This window comes from Stenella coeruleoalba (assembly GCF_951394435.1).
Source record: "Stenella coeruleoalba genome assembly, chromosome: 8".
In the NCBI taxonomy this organism is placed as follows: Eukaryota; Metazoa; Chordata; class Mammalia; order Artiodactyla; family Delphinidae; genus Stenella; species Stenella coeruleoalba.
Window position 1 is genome coordinate 36,302,955 of NC_137154.1, and position 25,168 is coordinate 36,328,122.

The window sequence follows — 25,168 nt, forward strand, 5'->3', positions numbered from 1 at the left end:
TTCTTCAAGGCAAAGGAGCAGAGGCTGGCTGCCCGGCTGTCTATCCCTCATTGCTAGTCCAGGCATTCCTACCAGCCCACAGACCTCCATAATGGGAACTGGATATAATTAGATAATCAATTAGGGGCTCTGAGTTACATCACATCTATCAGTGCTGGTTTTAACACCACCACAATCGGGAAACAGCGCTTCTCCTGGGGAAAAAAAGCTGCAACCTTCTATAAGGCAGCTGCTTTGTTTGAACCACTTTGTGCTTTGCCTAACTACAATGGCCTATTCGGGGAACTGGAAAGAAAAAGTCATTACTCTTTAGCATATGTTCAATGAAATCAAGCAATCAATTTGATCAGTGGCATTTAGGTTTGATAGCTAAAGATTTATGGCTTAAAAAAACAATTATGGTGGACTTTTCTCCAGAACTTTACTATGAGTCAAAAACTTTCTAGTTCCTAATCCCCTCCTTCTTTTGTCATTGAAACAAATGTTTTACGAGGTGATCTTCTGCAGAGTTGTTTAGGAATGCATCTATACACTGTAACAGAGTAGATGGTAACTGCCCCAGCGTTCTGCTAGCGTTATCATTCTATGGCGAGTCCCTCTGGCAAGCGTGGGTCCCTCTGGAAACAACAAACAAAATCTAGGTCCTAATCCAAAAAGCAGAGGGCCACAGCTGACACTGCTACCTGGTCTCTAAGGTCAACAAAAGTCAGTCACATTTAATGGTAACTGCTCCCCATTAGGGGATGCCGGCCCTCTCAGGGAAGGGGGAATGCCTCTTTCCCTGCTAAAAACCACTGGCCATCTTTCTTCTGTGTTCCCAGTATTTCTCTTCTGGCAAAGCAGAGGCATCTGCTGGAGAACCTTTGCCTCCACTAAGGGAAATTACTTGCACATATAACACTGAACACCCAGCTTGTAGGCAGACAAGCAAAAGAAATTTGAAGTCTATGATTGCCTACAAACGTGTGTGTGTAATAGGCCGGAGTTCAGGCAGGAGCAGCTAATTAGCTCTGGCTGCTGGCGATTCTGATCTATAAAGTGCACATCTCCACCAGGCACATCCATTTCAAGGTCACGCTAATTCCCCACTAACTACCGGCAGTTCTCAGCACGGAAGAAGCGCAAATGACACACACGTCCGGCACAGGCTAGAATGTGGTCAGGGGGGCAGAAGACCCCTGAAAAAAAGCAGAAGTATCATTTGGCGAGGAGAGCCCACCTGGACTGCATCTCAGCTTGTGCTTTTGACGGCTGGTGTGGCGCTGGCTGGTGAGGCTGGCACGGGGCTTGGGGAGCGGCGGGCACCTGTTGCTGAGGAGCGCCAGCCTGGCACTGGGAGGGGGCCCCGGCCGCCGGGGACACGGCGGGCAGCAGTGGCGAGGGGAGGTGCGGCTTCTGGGGCTGCTGCTGCTGCTTGTACCGGGAGAGGCTGAAGAAGAGGCCTAGAATGGCCTTGAGGTTTCCATTCCTGATTTCTGCAAGACAGTGAAGAGGTTCTGGTTAGAGGAGGAAGCCTTTCTGGGGAGCCCTGTCTCGCACCCTTTCAAGAGGCTGCTTCAGCCCTCGCACGAGTTTTAATTCCTCTAGGATATGACAGATTTCCTGAACACGTAATTGGTGTCCCAGTCAATTAAAATCAGGCCAAACCACAAAGAAATTAGTTGATTCTCCCCACTGGGATTAGAGTGGATACCCGAGGCAAGCAGCAACTGGGATGCCTGGTGAGTGCCAGGGGGAAATTCTCAGGAAGGACACAACCGAAAAAGACAGAGTCCTGAGCAAGACCGTGCTTGTTCAGGACACAGAGTGAGCTGTCCAGGGACAGAAGCACTGAGGGAAACTCACCGGTCTCCACGCGGCCCTGACCAATCTGTACTCTGTACTTCAAGCCACCCAGAGTGAGCCAGTGGCTGCCGACCCACTCCAAAATCCTCGCCCTGCTTCGCCCAATCATCCTGCCCTCGGAAGGCTCTGTGTCTCTCTTGCCCATTGAATAAATAACTTGAAATTGGGGTGGGTGTGGGAATAGGAGATAGGGGTTGTTTCTATAAAGAACTTACACAAAAATTCTCCTATATTAAAAGAAATTTGTGCAGAGTGGGGCTAAGAAAATTTTTTATTCCAGATGTAATTTTTCCAATGTTAAAAAATGCATTTGCCTCGAGGCATGTATTAAGTGCTGCAGAGAAGGAATAAAATATTTATTCACAGGCAGAGACTCTGGATGCAAGGGTGTTTCCCCTTGGGCAATCCCTCCTTTTCTGCAGTTCTTTTAACACCAGATGCTGATGGCCAGGGTCTAAACTGACCCTGAGGGTAAAGTAATAGGGCCACCCAGCTTGGGGGACAGAGAAGAAGGAACCTAGGGGCTCCCTCTGCTTTGCTTCCACCCTTAGGCAGAATTTCTTTTTCTGAACTGGGAGTGGGGTTGGAGGAAGGGAAGCCCCCCCTCCCCTGTGTGGGTAACACACACCTCCAAGTTAGCCCCAGGCTGGGCAAGAGGATGCTGACAAAGGAACCAGAGTTTCCTCCAAGGACCAGTTGAGGGGCAGAAGGCATGAATGGGGTTCTTTCAGAAACAAGCCCGATTCCCTGCAAGCCTGTCAGTGTGCCCTGGGGTGTGATCCTGCTGATTGGGTCAGGCTGAATTACTTCCTGTTGGAGAGTTCCTCTTTCCAACCTCTGAAGAAACTGACAATACAAACTACTAAAATCCAACTTTCACCCTCTGCGCTTTGGGAGCTAGCATGTGCTGATTGTGGGACAAAAGTGCCAGGAGCCCAGCTTTCAGAAAACCAAAGCCACGAGTTGCAGTCTGTACTCTACCACTTACTAGCTGTGCAACCCTGGACAAGTCACTTAATCTCTCTGGGCCTCAAATGACAATATTGACACAGCTTGCCCCATCACACAGGGTTGCTTTGCAGATCAAACCAGAGCAGAGATGTGAAAGCACAACTGTAAACAGTCACGTCCTTCACTGGTCTTGGTTACTGTATGACCACAGCAGCCTCAGAATCCTGTAGGAGATTCCCATGCAGCTTCGGTTTCATGCCTTAAAAGTTATGGTTTTTACCATGTGACCTTATAATTTATCATGCAAATTACATCATTTTTGAGAGTGGGAGGGAGACGTTCTTGATTACATTAGGAAAACAGGTGTAAGCCAGGGCTGACTTGGACAAGTCAAGATGCTCGTAAACCACTGTGTGCAATGCAGGGAGCACAGAAAGTTTCCCCAGATGTGGGAAAGTCCCCCAGCTTCTTTGCGTAGCTCAGCTTTAACCCTTCAGCTCTGCTTCCTTCTCCATCCTAAGGAAACCAAAGGAGAACACACCTGTGGCCTGTTCCGCTTCTGCTTCTAAATGTTCTGACAAGGACACCAGTGTCACAGAGTATGAGGCTGGCTGGGATGATTCAGTTTATAGATGGAGTTTTTGTAAGATTCAACCTCTGAGCCTCAGTGTTCTTCTTTAAGATGGGCATTTTCCTCACGGGCAGATGGAGGGTAAAGGGACACACCCCTGGGCCCTTAGCTGGACAGTGACAGGAGGCAGGACAGAATCAAGAGCTGGCGTGCAGGTGACGACCTGTTAAGGAACTCGGGAAAACAATTTCCCCTCAAAATTGAATTCGCTGAAGGGTGAAAACAGAGCTATAATCATGACAGATGAAATCTATGTAAGATTTTAGTGCCTTTTATAGAGCTACTACTGATTAGTATGTATCAAGAGAAGCTTTTTACATACACGATCCCATTTAATCCCTACAACCGGGAAAATGAGGCCTATTTTATCTCCCTTTTACTTAAGGGGAAACAGGCTCAGAAAGGTTTGCAACCTCTCCAAGGTAATAAATGCTGGAGCTGGGATCTGAATCGAGGGTTTCCAGCTCCAAGCCCAGGCTCCCAACATGGTGTAACCAGGCTACTTACATACCCATCATGGGTCGTGTATTGAAAAGCACACCAGATAATGTTTTATTTAAGTTAGCTCATGGCCATATAAGGATTCTTTATTCTCCTTCTAGAAGTATTCTTGTATTATGGGATGTGTCAAATATCCCAGAATACATTTTTTTAAAAACCATGCAAGAAAAACAAAGAAGGGAAGAACTAGCAATTCAGCATATCCAAGGGCTCAGGGGTTGCCCCCTGCACAAAGCAGGCATATCCACATTGGGACCCCCTTAACCTACCTGCCCATCCCAGGGCAGATGAATGGAGCTGGCTCTGTCATATTCTCTCCCTGCTGTGGATGTTCAGTCATTTATTGTTCGTAACTGTTCTACTATTCCTGAAAGCATCTTTTTATTTGTGACAGAGCGCGGTGCCCTCATAAATACACTTTTTCTTAGGAGAAAGCTTTTTTTTTTTTGAGGTAGGCGGACCTCTCACTGCTGTGGCCTCTCCCATTGCGGAGCACAGGCTCCGGATGCGCAGGCTCAGCGGCCATGGCTCACGGGCCCAGCCGCTCCACGGCATGTGGGATCTTCCCGGACCGGGGCACGAACCCGTGTCCCCTGCATCGGCAGGCGGACTCTCAACCACTGCGCCACCAGGGAAGCCCAAGAGGAAACATTTTTATTATAAAGATCACTGATTGTTAGAGCCACAGAAGCCTTGGGTTTGAATCTCTCTAGTCCATCATTTATGGACTTCAAAGTTTTTCCAAGAGTCAACCTCTCTAAGCCGCAGTTTTCTTCTTTAAAATTGGCATATGTGTGCCACACCTTCCCCACAGGGATGCTATGAGAATTAACAGAGGATTAATGAGAAAATAAGGGCAACGCACCTAGGACATGGCCTGACTCTGTATTTCCCTTTTGGGTTCAGAAAATACCGTCACTGTGCCTGCAGCCCCCTCAGAACTCAGCACGGAGCTCTTCAACCACGAGATAACTAAGAAGCCCTTCTTCTTGCACATCCCCTCCAGGCCACAGTCACAGGCGTCAAAAAGAAAATCAACCATGATAATCTCATTTTACAGAAAACACAGTGGTCATCTTTTTAAAACAAACCAGCTCTACTGAGATACAGTTTATATCCATAAAGTCAAGTGTGTGATGACTTTTAGTAAGTTCAGTAAATTCTAGTTTTAGAATATTTCCATCACCCTAAAAAGTGCTCATCTGCAGGCAATTCCCAAACCCATCCCCCAGGCAACCTCTGATGTGCTGTTTCTATGGATTTGCCTATCCTGGGCATCTCCCCATAAACGACAATCATGTGATGTGCAGTCCTTTGCATCTGGCTTCTTCCGCGGGGCATCGTGCTTTTAAGGTTCATCCAGGTGAGAGCGTTATCACTAGTTCATTTCTTTATATTGCTGGGTATTATCCCATTATATGGATAGACCACATTTTATCCGTTCACTAGTTGGCGGACGTTTGGACGGTTTAATTTTCTTTTCAGAACACAGGCCTCAAGCGTGGTGAATGCTCTGTTTGGGAACGAGCCACACAGTTTATGCCATGGGTGGTCCAAAATAGCTAGAATTGTGTTCTCTTCCTATTTCCAAATGGCATTTTTCTGTGTGCCACGAGGCCTGGTAAGCTGGCTCCACAGGCTGTCTAAAAACAAAATCCACCAGCCCACAAAAATGTTCCCCTCATGACATTTCCCGAGGCTTCGGAAAAAGAACATCATTCTGTTTCTGATCAACTATCCTCACCCTCCTGATTTGTACAGAAGGAAATAACTGTAGACCTAGAGAGATATGACTTGTTTCAGGAGACATGAGCTAGGCTGGTATCTAAACCAGCATGAGAACCCTGTTCTTCTTCCTCTCCTATGGCTGCACCCACGTAAACTGAAGAATAAACTACACGGGCCATAGTCCAATTTCTACTAGAATTCAGTATGGCGTTGGTTCTGAACCCCTTGGGTTCTGACTGATCTCCGTAACCACTGGCTGGCGCTAATCTGCATGGATGCTATAGGGGGGTGTTGGGCAAGAAGGGAGGATAATAGAGTTATTCTCTTTCAATATTGTTTAAAAGAAACCTCAGGCCTGCTTTAGTAAGGCGTAATCGTTGGGATAATCTAATACAAAGAAACCTGCTTTGTAGGAAAGGGATTGGGAGCCAAAGGGAAGGCTGCCTCAGACCGCAGTCTCAGAATTCCTATTCAATCCCCTTAAGCCACGGTGTAAGGTCACCGGGCTGATTCGGGATTGTGGATTCTGTGGCATTGCTCCTCCAGCTGGGCCGTCTACATCACCCACATTCAGCATGTAACTTTCCACCCCACTCTGGCAGCCCTTCTGTGTACTGCCCAGCAAAGCCCTTCAGCGACTCTGCCCACAGGGGAGGTGGAAGAGGGGGTGGGAATAGAGCCAACAGGGCCCCCTGCCGGTGAAGGACAGAAATGGCCCCGCTCACCGCCAAACTCAGGTGACGTGGGTAGAGAGAGATGGAGACGATCTACGTGCTGCTTTCACCCTAACTGTCCAGAAAAAGCTCCTGCTTTCTGGCTCAGGATGAAAGGAGGAGACAGCTCAGCATCAGGTCTCTGGCCATCAGGGCAGCAAACCCAGGTCTGAACTAATCAAGTCGGCAACCGATTTCACTCCTAAAGCACATACACCCTGTTAGAGTCACCTGGAAGCATCTTCCTGCCTCTGTTTCTCCAAACTGGAAGGTGGATAAAAAGCTAGTCCTTTGTTCCCATATTACCTATGCCCCAACGTCTATCTAAATTTCCCTTCACCTTCCTTTTCCGATTGGTGAAAGCCTATTCAACTTGTAAAACCCAGAAGAAACATCACCGTCTCTGAGAAGCTCCTGCCTGCCCCAGGCAGAGCTGATCGTAGCCTTCTTTGGGCACCACTGGATCCTGTACATACCACCAGCACAGCTCTCTCACTAACTGGAATTTAAAGCTAGTTTTGTATGACTAATGTGACTCTCCGTGTACGCCGGTGCCTAGCACTGTGCCTGGCATGTAGATGTGCCCGGCAAATGCGTGCTTAAACAAATAGGATATGTCTTCACCTCCAGACCTCCGCTTCCCCATTACAGGAGGATGGGCTCAGGGCCAGGTAGTGCAAACCCCAGGTGTTCTCAAAACTCCCAGAGATAAAGGCCATTCCTCTTCACAGGAACAGGTTTACAGATGGTTGTGACAGGTGGAGTGAGGGGTTGAAGTGATCTGGAAAAGCACCCCGGGCAGGCTGAGGCCCAAGCTCACAGGACTCTGGCAAGTCTCCAGGAGCAAGCGGATGGGTCCGATCTTGGGGAACACGCAGGGGACAGGAAAAGCCCCAAACCAGCAGCATCTCCACGGGGCTCACCTGGGCCTGCAGCCCCTGCTCGCAGGCATCAGCTGTCTGTGCCCTGGAACAAAGGCTCCCTGTGGCTCTCTCGCAGGCAGGCCAGGCCAGGGCCTGAGCTGCTGAGATGCTTCAAGGACAGGTGCACACACCCTCCCGGGTTCCAAACCTGGCTTTAGTCCCTGGGAAAGGGTGGAGATGTGCCTATGAGGCTTTCCAACCGCTGATTTTTTTAAATCAGAGGAGGAGCCTCAGGGCAATCAATCATCTTCAAAAGGAAAACAAAGAGCATTAAAATTACATGATTTGTCTCGGGTGTCCGGCAGGCAGTCCGGGCTCCTGGGCCGAGGTTTACGATGTCAGAGAAGGAAACGAGGCAGAGCGGAGGCTCCCCGGAGGCCAGCGGGGTGACTGTCAGCGACATACAGGAACTGATACGGCGCAAGGAGGAGATCGAGGCGCAAATCAAAGCCCATTATGACGTGCTGGAGAGCCAAAAAGGCATTGGGATGAACGAGCCACTGGCGGACTGCGAGGGCTACCCCCGGGCAGACGTGGACCTGTACCAAGTCCGAAGCGCAAGGCACAACATCGTCTGCTTGCAGAACGATCACAAGGCGGTGACGAAGCAGGTGGAGGAGGCCCTGCACCAGCTGCATGCTCGCGACAAGGAGAAGCAGGCCCGGGACCTGGCCGAGGCCCGCAGGGAGGCCATGAGCCACGGCCTGGGCCAGAGCCAGGACCTCAGCCCTGCTCAGCCTTCGCCATAGCGAACAGCATCAGCCCCGGCTCCCCTGCCAGCATCGCAGGTCTGCAAGGTGGATGACGAGATAGTGGAATTTGGCTCTGTGAACACCCAAAACTTCAAGTCCCTGCAGAACATTGGCAGTGTGGTCCAGCACAGTGAGGGGAAGGCCCTGAATGCGACAGCGAACCGCAGAGGGGAGAAATACCAGCTTAGACTCGTGCCAACACGCTGGGCGGGAAAAGGACTGCTGGGCTGCAACATTATTCCTTTGCAAAGATGATTGTCCCTGGGGAACAGAAACAGGAAAGCATATTCCCTTGCCCCAGACTTGGGTCTTGTGGGCATTTCCTCCTCCTCTTCTCTTCCTGAAGCTCAAGGATCTGGAGGAGGCTGGGAGCCTGAACTTCTAGGTGGTGGAAACGCTGTGGCCTCCCAGTGTGATCTCTTGGGATTAACACGTTGTTAAAAACTTGATCTGTGTGTAGCATCTTTTGCAAATTAGGCCACGGCCCTGAATGGGAATCCTGTGGACTGTGAGCAAGTGGGCGGGAGTTATTCTGGTAGGTGCTGATGCGACTTTATTCTTCTAGAAATGTTGTTTTTTTCCCCCAAATAAACAGTTTTACAGTGTTAAAAAAAATACATGATTTCTTTAAACACTATAATGATTTTCTAGTAGTTATGGGGGTGGTTAGAAGTGTAGATAGTAGTGAGCAGTATAAAATACCAGGACTTGAATCAGCAGACGCGAGTAGCCTGATCACTGCTGACTCTGTGGGCCTCCCTTTTGCCACATGGAACAATCTCTTTGGGCCATAGTCTCCTCATCTGTAAGATGGGGTAATACGAATACTGATCTCGGAAGGTTGCTGTGGGGGATTAAATAGGATATAAACTAAAATGTGTACAACACTTAGCCCAGTGACCGTACATGGCGGGTCCTCAATACATGATTTCCACTCCTATAACTTAACAGTATGTCAAATGGAGGTACTTCCTGTAGCCCTAAAATTGTGAATAAGGCCCATTTGAGGAAAACAGGCTCCAAGTACCCTTGCTTTGTAAGTTCAAGGAACTGACAGAAGTTGGGACCAGTCACCCTCCCACGAGACAGCACTAGTCCAGAATTAGTCTTACAACCAAAGACCATCACCACCAGTCTCTACCCACCGCACCCAAAGTCAATATAAGAAGATCCAGATGAGAGAATGTCACTGAGGTTGGGCGTGGGTGGTCACGACTGATGATCACAGAGACAGGATATCTCCTCCCCTCACCAAGGAACAAGACAGTGGGGTCCTTGCACTCCTTGAAGTCGAGGGAGTAGAGGCTTCAAGAGAATAACTCCAGGTGGTGGTGGTGGTGTTCTAGTGCCCAGCTGGGACACCTGCTTAGCAGGGACCTGGCAGATCTGCCTGTTTGCCACCTAAGCTGGGGAGAAAGAGCTGGAGAGAGATTGTATGGCGGGGACTTCCAGGTGACAGGAGGCCTGTTCCATCACTACAAGTGGAAGACAGAGCCCACACATTCCTGCTGCTCTATGGTGGGTGACGCAGGGACTGTGAGACCGAGGCCTACGGCCTTACCAGGACCACCCTAGTGTGGGGACGAAGAGGGGCCTGAATCAGGGGGATGGAATGTGACTGCTACCAGCTGGGGGTGAGCTAGAAGGGCGGTCAAATCTCACAAGAGACTACTGAGGCCCTGGGAGCAGCATGGGAGTGAGTGCTGGTCAGCAGGGCATGCAGAGACCCCCAGTGGGGACAGTGGCAATGATGGCCCACCAAGAGGAGGGCAGCAACTTCACCCCCAGCAGAACTCTGCTGCCTCTGCTGCTGCCCCAATCCTGGAGGCTCAGGCACAGGAACGAGGGAAGGGAAAGGAGGTCAAGTCATCACACCCCCCAGACCCCCTCAACCTTCCAAAGCCACCTGCACTGGGGGGCACCGGGGAAAAGAGCTTTGAGTCTGAGACTGAAGTTTAAAAATGAACAAGACTGAGTCTTAAGTACTGACATAATCTGTTCTAATAACTGCACAAGACTGAAGGGAATGGGTTCTGGCCCAGGTATCATTAAATGAGTCTCAACCAAGCAGGAAAGATGGGGGTCAACATAGCACAGGTGGGGGCAGTTACTGAAAAACTTACTTCATGGTTATACCCCAGTGACTGATTCCTCAACACACTGGTTCCAGTCTGCTCTTCTCTGCTCAGACTCACAAGGGCCACATCCCACCACCGACCAGGGGGCTGGGGCTGAGTCTGTCTGCACCATATGCCTTCATGGGCTGCCCAGCATCTTCCGAGACAGTGTTCCAGCCAACAAAGGTTCTAGATCTTTTTTGATTTCTTTCACCCGTACATGGCACGCCCACATCTTATCCATCTGCCTTCCCCAAAGACACCATGAACAGGAGCTCCGAAATCACAGACCTGGGTTCCAATCCTGGCCCTGCCACTCACTCACTGCGGGCTTCATAACTTCTTCCAGGGAAAACTTCCTCATCTGTAAACTCAGCATATTATAAATTCCAACGTCAGTTGTGAGAGCTGGAGCTGATGCAGATAAAAGCCTTCAAAGCACAGTTGGTACTTATTCATTCAACAAATATTTGTTGAGTAGATTCTCTACGCCTTAAGGTATAGAGAAGATGGGGCAGGGGAGAGACAGGACAGGCAGAAGGCAGGACAATGGGTAGACAGATGGCAGGGTGGCCAGGGTCACCTCCAGGCCACATGAGATGAAGCTGGCCTACAGAGTCTGCATCCCCTGGAGCCCTTTCTGCTAAGCGTGACTTGTAGGAGAGAAGCCCCTGCTGATGCTCTGCTGCGGGTGGGGTGCACAGGCCCGGGATCCAAGCATGCCCAGGACCTAGGAGGAAGGTGTGCCTGCCACTTCCACCAGCACGAGAACTCTCTACCAGGAGGAAGCAATGTGTTCCTTGGAATAGAAATTTGCATCTCCCTACCTCTCCACGGAAACACCAACACCAACCCCTCATGCCCCAGCGATGCGCATGCCACACGCCATTCAGCCTAGATCTCATCCCCCGGAGGAGGAGGGCCCATAGCCCAGAGCAAAGGAATCCTCCACGGACCCTTCTCTCAGAGCTGAGATTAAGGCTGACCACCGAAAGCTGCCTCAGAGACCTCTGGAAGCAGTGTGACCATGTCTGACCCGGGGCAGCCCCAGCCTGTTAGAGGTCCCACTTGGGAATTCCGTGCAGAGACACAAGACACCAATAGCGGCCGCCCACTCACAACACTGGAAGAGACTACAGTCCAGAAACAGCCAGGAAAACCAAGCTTTCACCACACAGCAGAGCAAAGGCAAGGAACAGTCCCCAAAGGGATCACGCTTGCAAACCTACGCTACACTGGGCTGCGTCCTTCCGCACCGCTCCCCGCCTCCCCAACCCTAACTACCAGAGTCAATGCTAACCAGCAACTCTGCAAAATGCGACCAGGATAGGGAAAGGGCCTCATCTGAGGCCCATGCTGCTCTACCTGTTCTGGGAAAACTGGAGGAGGTGCAGCCTAATGAGTTTGGGAGGATGCTGGGGCCTATGGCCGCTCGGGAGCTAGCAGCTGCTTGTATTTACAAACAGGAGAGAGACAGAGCAAGTTTCCAGAGTGAGCTGTTGCCCGAGGAAGCTGAGAATTCAGACCGGCCATCTCCAGACCAACACCTAATGAACAGCGAACCACCAGCCGACGCTAATGTGCTAATTAGCCACGAAATTGGAGTTAATGAAAAACTAATCACGATGTCAAGATGGAGCACCTCATTAATAAATCACATGCTTTTTTTTTGGGCGGGGGGAGCTAGGAAAAGTGCCGCTTCTTCTCATAAAATTAAGAGAAGGATTAGGCATTCTTCCCTGGGAACTTGCACAGTTTAAATATGCTCCGTGGTTAAGTGTTCTCTCTCCCACAGATAAGGCTTGGCTTGATAATTAACTAAACTGCCGGTCGCGTGAATAAAGTCGGTGCTGTTTGATGAAGCCCTTCTCAAAGAGAAGCAGCTCCGTCTTCACTGCTCCCTCCGTGTCTTGCCGACAAGGCTGGCACAGCTGGGTCGGCACTCTCAGAGATCCCTTAGGTTGTCAAAAGGTTGGCATCGTCAAGTGCAGACAAGCATCGAGTGGCCTCAAAACCCGCAAGAGACAAAACCGGAGAAGCCCACCAGCACCCCTTGGCTTAACTCTAAAAACGTCATCAATAGGTAACAGGTGGGCATTTCAAACGATAAAGGGCAGCTTTATGACAAGTGCTCAGACTCACCTTCTGCAGACAGCCCCTGGATGTTTATTCCCTTAGCCGCCAGGAAATTCAAGCAGGCATCTATGTTTTCAATCTGGGGGGGGGAAAAAAAACCAATATACACTCAATAAATGTTCAGTCTTCTCCAGAGCCATCTCTTATTAGGAACAAAAGTCTATGTCAGCGAGAGGGTTCACTGTGCGTTTGCTAAGGTTCTCAAAGAGGAAAAAATGACATGAAAACACCGGATGGATAGATGGAGGCAGGTCAGTACTCTCCTTTGTCTGTACTTGCACAGGAAAAGGCTACCTAATATGCCAACCACACGCAGCGTCAGAAGTCAAGGCCTTGGATTGCTCACGGCTGCCAAAAATAACCAGGGGGGAATTGGAGCTCTCGTGTTGGTCACTGTCGCCAGTGCTATCCTCAGCACTTGAGCAGCTGCCAGAAACACAGAGGTGGGGACAAGGTTAGGAGACCCTTCCACCTACCAGCAGCTGGGAGAGACTTCCCAGCCCCCGAGGAGGTGGGCAGTTAAGCATAAAAAGAGTGAATGGGCGTCTCAGCAGGAATCTGGGTAGTGTTTACTCACAAAATTCTCAGGATGGCAGGCATCGCAGAGGACGGGGAGAGCTGCAAACTCACCGAACCTCTCTGTCCTCTGTGTTTTCTGTGGCAGAAGGGACCCGACCCCACCAGGGTCTGGGAGGCCTCCCAGGCTTTCCAGGGCTGATGCCACGGCCAAGGGCAAGCTCACGTCCAGCCCTCAGGAAGGAGCAGTTAGATCATTCCCAAAGGTCTGATTTGCCTTCAGTTGTCAGGGCTAATTATTTTTTGGTCTACAGGAAACTGTTCGGGCTCGATTCATGTCAACGGTGACCAAAAATAAGAGAAACTGCCTTGGACTTGGCACAGGGAACTTTGGATTTCAAACGGCCTGCATTTCACAGCGGAGATCTTCCTCACCTCCGCAACCCCTCAGCCCCCGCCCGACTTCCCAGGCTCCAGCCACACGCTTATGAACTCCAACCAGTATTTGACCCATGGGGTTTGTTGTGAACTCATAAATGACTCTCTTTCACAGCGTACATGTGACCCTTCTCCCTCCCCTCCCCCAAGCAATATCCTGATGTTTCCTTCAGAGCCACAGAGTGAAGTGTCTCCGTTTTACGAGCTCTCATTTGAGTACAGTCTGGCTCCAAGGCAGTCTTCCTGAAGTTCATGTCCACCCTCCCCTGATGTCTGGCATTCTCCTTCTCTGCTCCCGGTCTTCACAGCTTCCAAACACGTTAAATTAAGCTCAGGGACACCTGAATAAAACTGCATCCATTCTAAAAGAATCCGCTCAACCCTGAGCTTGAGGTCACTCCATCCTCACAGTTTTTAGCTCAGGTTCCCAATCTCTTTCCCAGCTAACAGCTCACCTTCCAGGGTCTTCATCTGGGAGGCATTTTTTCATCTCTAAGAAAAGGGGTAGAATGCAATTTCCTACCAACGAAATAAATGCCGATGCTACACGTTATGCCTGCCACCATCGCAGAAAATCGTTTCTTACAGAGAGGGAGGAAAAATGAGATGGCTTTAAACTCTCCTTTCTTCTTTCCGGCGCAGGATGACTGACAGTGACAACCAAGTGCTACCACCTTGGAGGGAAGGGGGTGAGGGGGAGGACGAAGAAGGAAGAGAACGGCTGGGAGGACCCTGTGCAAGGTGTTTTGGAGCAATCGGCTTCCATGTAGAAGTGTAATAAACATCGTCTCTCTAAATGTTATTGCACTCTATTACAAAACCCTGCTTCTGAGAAAATACCAATCCTTATTTCATGACATTGTATACGGTGATAATAGACCAAAACCATTCAAAAGGATTTGTGGCCTCTACACAAAGGCACTAGTATTGAAATCACAGTAAACTTACAAAATTCCTCTTCTACCGCTTGTCTCTTCCTATAATCCTATCCTACTTTTTTTTTTTTTGGTGTGTATGTGTTTTTATTGTTTATCTATTTTTTTAAATTTTATTTTATTGAAGTATAACCGATTTACAATATTGTGCTAATTTCTCTGTACAGCAAAGTGATTCAGTTATATGTACATTCTTTTCCATTATGGTTTATCACAGGATACTGAATACAGCACCCTGAGCTATACAGGACCCTACCCTACTTCTTCTAATATAATATCTTACACGTGGCTCTGAAGGGAGGCTTTGGCAATTATGACCCCATAGCAAATGAAAAGAGAAATCTGACCACCCCTGAATCTGTTAATGCAAAATCAAAAATAGTGCACTTGGTATTGATATTTATCCTGGGAAGTGTCATGTAGGTGGGCTGACATGGGTAGGTTTAGTTTTTCAGCAACAGTGTGGCAGTGTGACACTAAATACAAAAAAAGGGACACCTGCCAACATATGCAAGAAAAGCACTGCTCTACTAACACTGCAATTCTATAGAATTTTCCCTCCAAGGAGCATGAAGTACGTTTCCTTGTCACATCTATGGAGCATTTGATGTATGTAGCACCATTTAAAGTCCATGGTAGGACTTCCCTGGTAGAGCAGTGGTTAAGAATCCGCCTGCCAATGCAGGGGACACGGGTTCGATCCCTGGTCTGGGAAGATCCCACGTGCTGCAGAGCAACTAAGCCTGTGTGCCACAACTACTGAGCCTGCGCTCTAGAGCCCATGCTCCACAACTACTGAGCCCGTGTGCCACAACTACTGAGCCTGCGCTCTAGAGAGCCCACGCGCCACGACTACTGAGCCCGTGTGCCACAACTACTGAGCCTGTGCTCTAGAGTCCACGCGCCACAACTACTGAGCCTGCGAGCCACAACTACTGAAGCCTGCACGCCTAGAGCCTGTGCTCCACAACAAAAGAATCCACTGCAATGAGAAGCCCACGCACCGCAACGAAGAGTAGCCCCGGCTCGACGCAACCAGAGAAAGCCCGCGGGCAGCAATGAAGACCCAACGCAGCCAAAAATAAATAAATAAATAAAAAATAATAAATTAAAAAAAATAAAGTCCACGGCAATTTCTTCTTGCAAGGCTACCCTTGGTACATTTCAATTCACCCATGGGGCTTTCTTTTTAAATGTTAAATTCTGTTAAGGGGAGAAATAATTATAAACAGGTTACCTAGAATATTTCCTCTCTTGTTGATTTTTGTTACAGTCCTATCATTCTGTCAACCAATTTCATAATTTTGATCAATAGTTCTTTGCTGAGTAAGGGAGACTGGGAAAGGAAGAAGATTTTGCCCCCCAGGGGGCATGTGGCCACATTCTGGGTTGTCACAACACTGAGGGAAACTGACATCTAGTGAGCAGAGGCCAAGGATGCTGCTTAACACCCTGCAAGGCACACATCAGTTCCCGCCCAACAAAGAACTATCCAACCCCAAACGTCAGCAGTGCCAAGGGTGAGCAACCTGAGGGGTATGATTCTTTCAATCACTCAGTCAACATCATTGTGCGGATGTCTGTTCTGTGCCAGGCACTGTGCTCGATTCTTTTGACAGTGTTGGTCGAGTCTTCCCCCAAGTCCAGGAGCCCACATTTACATAATCCTTCTCTTTAGGGTCCACAGAGCCCCTCGACATACACCCCCTGACTCCTGTCCATTTCCAGGAGAATCAGAGCAGATAAACAAGGGAAGCACTAGGATCTCCCTACATTAGGTGAAGGAGGAGACCTAAGGGCACTAGGAATGCTTTCTCCTAACGAGGAGATGAAACGGGGGACGCTATCCAGATGGCCAGATTGCACTCCCAGAAAATGTAAAACCTGAAAATAAGGGCTTGGGTCGTCATTTAAAAGACGATTCATAAGCCCATCAAGAGCCTTGAATTTTTTCCCCTCTACCATGAATTCTCAGCTCACAGAGGAGTTCAAAAAAAGATTCCTCAAGTTTCAAATCCACTGTTTAATAATGTTCCATTAAGGCTAAAAATCACTCCCGACAAGGCGGCCGAGACCCACGCTCTTTTCATCTGCACCCCAGGAAGGGCACGGGGCTGGGAAGCAGCATAGGGTCAGATGTGGATTCCAACCTCCCGCTTCACTTGGAATGAGATCAGAAGAGGAGAATGTTTCTTTGATCCACGCTCTCTTGTGATTCAAATTCACCTTAAGGTTTTCTTATAAATACTGTTCAGGTAAACAATCCATCCTCCAGTACGACTGAGGTTGCAAACTCCCACCACGTCCCTGGAGGGGACAGGACGGTGGCAGGACCCTGGGGCACTCAGCACAGCACAGCGAGGCCCTAGAGCCCATCTTTAACGAGGCTCATGGCTCATATGGGATCCAGACATGCAGTGCAAGATGAGGATAGGATCCTGTTAAAGTTGAGAGGCAGAGTGAAGGAAAAGACTCTTCACCAGCAAAGTATGTAAATACAACGAAAGTTGTTCATTAACACATAGCGGCCAATATAAACTACTTTCCAAAATTAGCTGAAAAAAAATCTGTGCGAAGTCTGACATTCCAGTGTTGCTGATGGGTGGGGAGGGGCCCTGGGTGAGAAGGCTGTTGTAGTTGTTGCCATAGAAATGGGTCCAAGGACTCTGGAATCAAGCTCCTGGAGTTTACTAGCTGGGGTAGAGGCAGGAAGCTGAGAAGGGGGACCAGAACACCAGAGACCCTGGAAGCAGAAAGGAGCTGGATGGAGGAGTGGGCAGAGTAAGGGGACAAACCAAGACCAAGATGTACTTCCCAGAGTTTCCCTTTGTTTGGGGCCATATGTGGCCTCAACCCTGTGTGGTCCATGAACATCCAAGAGAGACAGGCTGCAATTAAGCCTTTCTCCCACTCTCAGCCAGGCTCTCCATTCCAAAGTGGAATAGCTTCTCAACAGTCTCTAAACTTTAGACCTGCAGGGCAACTTCCATGGACCATGTATGTTGTAGCCTATGTCTCCCACATCCAGAAATACATCCCCAAACAGGCCAGGCACAGAGCAAGGAAAATCAAAACAAATGGCAAACAACTGGAAAGAGAAGGGAGGGGGGATCGGAGGCAAATGGAAAACTTCACATTTCAATCATGATTAAGGCTGGACTGGGTCTCATGATAACATAAAATATGCAAACCTCAGAAGCACTGCTGTATATCTCCTCGGTAGCTTAGAGACTGATCAAATACCATCTGTTGTGGCAGTTGTCATGGTAGCATTTTTCTCTGAATACCAGTGTAGCTGAGTGCAAAGCGCATGAAAATGATTAATGCAGATGAAGACCATCTCTACCGGCACTGTCGCAGCCCAGGGGAAGATGGGGCTCTGGGCATAATGAGTAAATGGGGTGCTAGTGTTTATGAGTTCAGAGTTTGTCACCGCACCCCTTGAAGGTCTCCTTCCTGAGAAGATGAAATTGGAAGGGAGACAAACAGAGGCTGCATTAAAGTCAGGCATGGTCACAGCCATTTTTTAAAAATCATGAAACGCCTAGAGCTTAAGTAGTGGGAGACCTAGACCCCAGACAAGGCTGAGCGAGAACGTGCAAGTTCTAGGGACAGTAAAAGCACAGTGTAGCTTCTTCTTGAGCCTCTTATCAACACAAACAACTTCCTCCCAGAAGTGTGTGTGATCTTCACACCTGATATTGCTACCTGTCAACAAAAACAATTATCATTCATTCATTCATTTATCCATTTTTTCATCCGTATTTACGGAGCACCTTCTGGGTGTTAGGAAATGTGTTGGTACTGGGTATACAGTGGTGAATAAAAGAGACATAATCCCTGACCTCTAGAACCTACAGTCTAATGTAGGGGAACTGGCACTAGATAACCAGGACACCAATAGCATCCGTCATGTACTAAAGGACAGGATCTAGCCTGGGGGGATGGGGAGTCAGGTAAGAATTTAAGGAAGAGATAGCAAGTTGGTCGACAGAGACAGGGCTTTTTGTCTGTTCTGTTCACTGGTGTAGCTCCAAGCACCTAGAAGAGCATGGGGAGCATGGTAGGTGCTCGAAAACGTTTGTTGACTGAAGGGAAATTTGAGCTGAGACGTAAGAGTGAGCTGGGCACCGAGAGTGGGGAAGAGAAGAACATCCCCATCGCAGGGGACCTCAGGCTGGAAAGCTTTCATGCAGGATGCAGCCCAGCATATTCTGAGAACCAAAAGAGCTGGAATGACTGGAGGCCAGTGAGCAGAGGAGAAAAGCAGTGAGAGAGGACACACAGCAAAAGCAGAGTGCTGGGCCATATTCAGGAGCTGATGTGGAAAAGGAGAGAAGGGAGAGGTCCTTCCTGTTCTTAAGGAAGCCTTGAGACTCCGTTACCATGGCAACAGGAGCCAGGCCAAGCCCTCTGGTCTGAAAGCTGCAGGATGGGCTATGTTGTGTTAGGGATGGATCAAGCAGTGCCTTCAAGGTGGGGCTCCAGTGACATCCAGGCTGGGCACCGAGACAGGGAGGGATGGGAAGGGTAGGGCAGCATCTGTGGTCACATGTACTAGGAAGTCTGTTTCCTATCTAACAAGCCTCCATGCTCTCCTGACACTCCTTCCCCTGACACTTCCCCAAAATAAAAATAGAATAGAAGAAAAAAATAAAAACAAGAAATCCAACCATGAAACGAAGCCAAGATGTCCTTTGGGGAACTGCCCTCCGAAATGCCCGTCTCACCAGTGTTGCCTTTTTGCTCTGCATTCCTAGGGACCACGACCTGATGCATGATTTTCCAGCTTCACTTTTTTCTCTCCCTATGTCAGTGTTGGGGTCCAGCAGCATCATATGGTCACTTACATGGTCATGGGTCACAGTATGGTCCGGGAGATGCACATCACCACAGGACAGAGCAGGCAGGGCCCAGACACTGTAGTTTTAATTTTAGAAGGGGACCCCAGAAAAAGGGAAATGTATGCTGGTGCTTCAAATCCGCCCAGGTGGGGAAGCATTCAGGAACATCTTTCCTTGTAAGCCCCACATGCTGCTGCTTACTTGACAGACACAGAAAGCCATCTTTGGCCGGTAGTACAAGGGGCTCCGTACCTTCTGTCCAAGCTCTGGCCATTCAAGCATCAAAGATTTCAGAAAGTCATCTCTAGCTCTCTTGGTGGCTTTGAAACAGAAAGCTTGAGAACGGGGGACTCGGGGGCCGGATGGAGCCTGAGTCCCTCTGTCAGACTGTTTCCCGTGCTGCTTTAATGCCTTCCCCAACTCCTTCCTTTAATTTGGCAATGTTATCCTCCTTATCTTTTACGATATTTATAACTTAGGCTTTCCAAGATGTTGTCAAGAATTCCTTTTTAAAAAAATTTTATAGGAGTCTCTCTGCTGTTACAGCAAATGGGTAAGTCCATATGGATACAAAAAAAGTCTCTCTAGAGGAGAAAAAAAATGGAAAACAAGAATCTCAAATTCCTCCAGTGACTATCTTCTTCCACCTTGCTTCCTACTGCCTAGAATGTTTCATTTCCCTATTATTTCCTGACTTCTTGATTTTTCCCTTGAAACAAAGAGAGAGACCTGGAAGGGGAGCTGTGGCTAACTTCTCAAAGCCAGTCCTCACTCTGGAGGCTCCCAGAATAGAGGCCTACAGTTGAACTCTGCAGAGTACCTGCTTTTGGATACAGCAGTCCTTCTGAGGGTGAAAACTCCTCAGGGGAACAGCATCATCGGAAAGGCCCAAAGGATGCCTCTGTGCGTGTTCGTTCAGCACGGCATTCTGCACGTCATTTCTCCTCCTACAATTTCAGAGTAATGATCCCAAACGTCCTAGCACTCCCAAAAGGGATTATTCCAAGTGGAGGCCTCCATTAGGAGCTGACACAGATGCTAAAAGGGGAGTGATCAGGGCTAAACAGTGATATTTACAGGATAACAAAGGCTTTGGGGTCAGACAGATCTGGGTTCAAATCCTGATTCTGCCATTTACTGAATTATGATCACCAGCAATTTAACCTGATTAGTGACCTCATCTGTAAAATGGGCGTTATAACACCTACCACTCACGGTGGTGGTGGTTATCGTATGAGAGGATATGTGTATGGTACTTAGTAGGTGCCCAATAACTGGCAGTTTTTGTTACTGTGTTGTCAATTCTGATATGAATGTCCCTGGTCAATAGTGCTCAGGCCACGACGTGCTCAAAGCTGTGTCTGGGGTCGGCCTCTGGCAAAACAGAGAATTAAACGAGCTTATCTGGTCTGCCTTCCATTCCCCTCCTGGGTTTTCCTCTCCATCACCTGATGTGCAACCCCTCTCTTGAAAAGATGCTGATAAACCAATTCACACCAAGGCAGAAGGGCCTGCTACTAGCCTCCCAACATGTCACCTCTCCCGGAGGTACTTGTATTCCACCACAATTATTAAGGAACGGTATAAATTGATACAGATATTGAACTCCACACTAGATTCTGGTTCCCTTAGAAACTACCCACAAAACCCTAAGAAAATTATTAACTGCTTCAAGCCTCAAATTCATCACTTGTAATACAGGAATGCTGCTAACTATCTCATAGCATTACTGAAGACTACATGAGATGACATATGTCAAGAGTCTAGTGGTAAATCACACAGGCCTTTAAAAAGGCTCTTCGCAGCTAACACCTATCCTTCTCAAACTCTTCGAAAATATAGCAGAGGGAGGAACGCTCCCAAATTCATTCTACAAGGCCACCATCACCCTGATACCAAAACCAGACAAAAATGTCACCAAAAAAGAAAACTACAGACCAGTATCACTGATGAACATAGATGCAAAAATCCTCAACAAAATACTAGCAAACAGAATCCAACAGCACATTAAAAGGATCATCCACCATGATCAAGCGGGGTTTATTCCAGGAATGCAAGGATTCTTCAATATATGCAAATCAATCAACGTGATACACCATATTAACAAATTGAAGGAGAAAAACCATATGATAATCTCAATAGATGCAGAAAAAGCTTTTGACAAAATTCAACACCCATTTATGATAAAAACTCTCCAGAAAGTAGGCAAAGAGGGAACCTACCTCAACATAATAAAGGCCATATATGACAAACCCACAGCCAACATCATTCTCAATGGTGAAAAACTGAAACCATTTCTTCTAAGACCAGGAACAAGACAAGGTTGCCCACTCTCACCACTATTATTCAGCATAGTTTTGGAAGTTTTAGCTACAGCAATCAGAGAAGAAAAAGAAATAAAAGGAATCCAAGTCAGAAAAGAAGTAAAACTGTCACTGTTTACAGATGACATGATACTATACATAGAGAATCCTAAAGATGCTACCAGAAAATAACTAGAGCTAATCAATGAATCTGGTAGAGTAGCAGGATACAAAATTAATGCACAGAAATCTCTTGCATTCCTATACACTAATGATGAAAAATCTGAAAGAGAAATTAAGGAAACACTCCCATTTACCACTGCAACAAAAAGAATAAAATACCTAGGAATAAACCTACCTAGGGAGACAAAAGACCTGTATGCAGAAAAGTATAAGACACTGATGAAAGAAATTAAAGATGATACAAACAGATGGAGAGATACACCACGTTCTTGGATTGGAAGAATCAGTACTGTGAAAATGACTATACTACCCAAAGCAATCTACAGATTCAATGCAATCCTTATCAAACTACCAATGGCAATTTTTACAGAACTAGAACAAAAAATCTTAAAATCTGTATGGAGACACAAAAGATCCCGAATAGCCAAAGCAGTCTTGAGGGAAAAAAACGGAGCTGGAGGAATCAGACTCCCTGACTTCGACTATACTACAAAGTCACAGTAATCAAGACAATATGGTACTGGCACAAAAACAGAAATATAGATCAATGGAACAGGACAGAAAGCCCAGAGATAAACTCACTCACCTACGGCCAACTAATCTATGACACAGGAGGCAAGGGTATACAATGGAGAAAAGACAGTCTCTTCAATAAGTGGTGCTGGGAAAACTGGACAGCTACATGTAAAAGAATGAAATTAGAACACTTCCTAACACATACACAAAAATAAATTCAAAATGGATTAAAGACCTAAATGTAAGGCCAGACACTATAAAACTCTTAGAGGAAAACATAGGCAGAACACTCTATGACATAAATCACAGCAAGATCCTTTGTGACCCATCTCTTAGAGAAATGGAAATAAAAACAAAAGTAAACAAATGGGACCTAATGAAACTTAAAAGCTTTTGCACAGCAAAGGAAACCATAAACAAGACGAAAGACAACCCTCTGAATGGGAGAAAATATTTGCAAACAAAACAACTGACAAAGGATTAATCTCCAAAATATATAAGCAGCTCATGCAGCTCAATATCAAAAAAACAAACAACCCAATCCAAAAATGGGCAGAAGACCGAAATAGACATTTCTCCAAAGAAGATATACAGATTGCCAACAAACACATGAAAAGATGCTCAACATCACTAATCATTAGGGAAATGCAAATCAGAACTACAATGAGGTATCACCTCACACCAGTCAGAATGGCCATCATCAGAAAATCTACAAAGAATAAGTGCTGGAGAGGGTGTGGAGAAAAGGGAACCCTCTAGCACTGTTGGTGGGAATGTAAATTGATACAGCCACTATGGAGAACAGTATGGAGGTTCCTTAAAAAACTAAAAATAGAACTACTATATGACCCAGCAATCCCACTCCTGGGCATATACCCTGAGAAAATCATAATTCAAAAAGAGACAGGTACCACAATGTTCACTGCAGCACTATTGACAATAGCCAGGACATGGAAGCAACCTAAGTGTCCACTGACATATGAATGGATAAAGAAGATGTGGCACATATATACAATGGAATATTACTCAGCCATAAAAAGAAACGAAATTGAGTTATTTGTAGTGAGGTGGATGGACCTAGAGTCTGTCATACAGAGTGAAGTAAGTCAGAAAGAGAAAAACAAATACTGTATGCTAACACATATATATGGGATCTAAAAAAAAAATGGTTCTGATGAACCTAGGGGCAGGAAAGGAATAAAGACACAGACGTAGAGAATGGACTTGAGGACACGGGGAGGGGGAAGGGTAAACTGGGACGAAGTGAGAGAGTAACATTGACATATATATACTACCAAATGTAAAATAAATAGCTAGTGGGAAGCAGCTGCATAGCACAGGGAGATCAGCTCCTGCTTTGTGACCACCTAGAGGGGTAGGATATGGAGGGTGGGAGGGAGATGCAAGAGGGAGGGGGTATGGGGATAAACATATGCATATAGCTGATTCACTTTGTTATACAGCAGAAACTAACACAACATTGTAAAGCAATTAAACTCCAATAAAGATGTTAAAAAGAAAAAAAAAAAAGCTCTTCACACAATCCCATAATGGCAGAGTAGTAGACACCCATGGCATCTTCTAAAAGCGAAAGATCATTTGGAATTGTGAGACATTCTGAGATCCACTAAATTATGACACTAGTACAGCCTCTCTATGAATGGGCTCCTTGAAGCTCGAATTCACTTTGTCCCTGTTGGAATCAGTATTTTCTATCTAAAAAGCTCTCAGGTCAAAGTCTCCTCTGCTAAGTTACGCAGGAAACCCTACGCCTTAGACAAGTAGTTTTGTTAAGAAGAATCAAACATATTTTTTGCAGAAAACTTCTGGCTTCACCTACAGAGAAGGATACAAACTCAGATTCCAACTTCTAGACCCCAAACACAAGCTGCCTCTTGAACGAATGGCGAAGAGCAGTGCTTGTCAGAGAATTTCACCCAGGGACGAACTGGGACTTGGCAGCCTCATTCATTCCTGGAAAAGTGATGATTGAGTATTTACTCTCTCCCAGGCCCTGCTCTAAGGGAAGGGGAAACAGTGGTGATGAGACAGTGTGGTCCTTCCCTTGTGGAAAAGACAGCCTCCTGAGCAAGGGCAGACGTTAAGCAAATATCATCCCACTAAACAAAGGTGATACAGGCTAACTTAGACCTATCAGCTCACTTACTGGAAAGCCTGACACTGACTCACTGGGATCTTTTTAGAAGGTCTGGGTGCTTTTTGTATTTTTGCCATATTTCCGTGCTTTAACCCATAAGCCACCACAAAGTCTTCAAGAGGCAGCAGAGCATAAATGCAAAATAAAGCGAAACAGCAGATCCCTGATACACCCCAAGAGTGCAGTAAATCCTCAGTTTTGGAGATACCACTAGAGTCTATCATTTCACCCACAAAACCAACACATATAAAAGAACAGGGCAATGGGATACTTAATCTGTAGATGAAGGCCAAGAGTTATACACTTGGCTCACCAGCTTGGTGACCAGTTCCCTCACATCAGCCTGTAAAACTCAGTTTTGTGGCTCAGCCAACTTGCCAATGTCTGCAGCTGATGGTCCTTCCGGGTTGCTCATGAGTGACTGATCCGTGGATTCCTACCCCGCAATTCCAAGGATAGCATGATGTACCTAAGTGCAAGATGCCTCCTGGCAGCATCGATAAGCAGGGGAGCAAAGCCAAGCAGGTAGGTTTAAATGCTTTAATACTCAATTCAGGATCCTATAAGACTTTGCTCTCTCACTGTGATGGCGGCCGGAAGGAAGCCAACTGTTCTATCATCCTCTCCTTGTATGTATCACCTCTAGTGTTCATTTCTGCAGGAGATTTAATTCAAAAATCGCTATTAAAAATATAAAAAAAGAAATGGCATATTTCGGAATTCCCTGGTAATCCAGTGGTTAGGACTCCATGCTTTCACTGCAAGGGCCTGGGTTCAATCCCTGGTTGGGGAACTAAGATCCCACAAGCCATTCAGTGTGGGCAAAAAAAAAAAAAAAAAAAAAAATCACCATTGTTTACACTCTAATTCCAGATGCTGCTAACAATTACCATATGTCACGCATAATACTAGGACCGTTCACATACATTACACTTCAATCCATTTTTTAATTTCAAAAGCTGTTTGTAGGTATAGCTA

At 47.1% G+C, this 25,168-nt stretch overlaps 2 protein-coding genes across 9 annotated transcripts in view; one reads left to right on the forward strand and one right to left on the reverse strand.

The window, feature by feature from the left end:
* The window catches only part of NAV2 (neuron navigator 2), an 840,045-nt gene that overhangs the window by 226,278 nt on the left and 588,599 nt on the right, over positions 1-25,168 (reverse strand). For all 8 annotated transcript variants that reach the window (XM_079930284.1, XM_079930286.1, XM_079930288.1 and 5 more), the window contains 2 exons: positions 12,304-12,376; positions 1,220-1,475 (listed from right to left, as the gene is read on the reverse strand). In XM_079930284.1, the coding sequence (XP_079786410.1) occupies positions 1,220-1,475; positions 12,304-12,376 (329 nt within the window). The remainder of the gene's footprint in view (positions 1-1,219; positions 1,476-12,303; positions 12,377-25,168) is intronic.
* On the forward strand, positions 7,628-8,443 carry LOC307190922 (26S proteasome non-ATPase regulatory subunit 9-like; the record flags this gene model as incomplete). The annotated part of the gene is given in 3 exon segments (XM_079930437.1): positions 7,628-8,021; positions 8,024-8,088; positions 8,090-8,443. Coding segments are annotated over 3 exon segments (669 nt in total). The 3' UTR covers positions 8,300-8,443.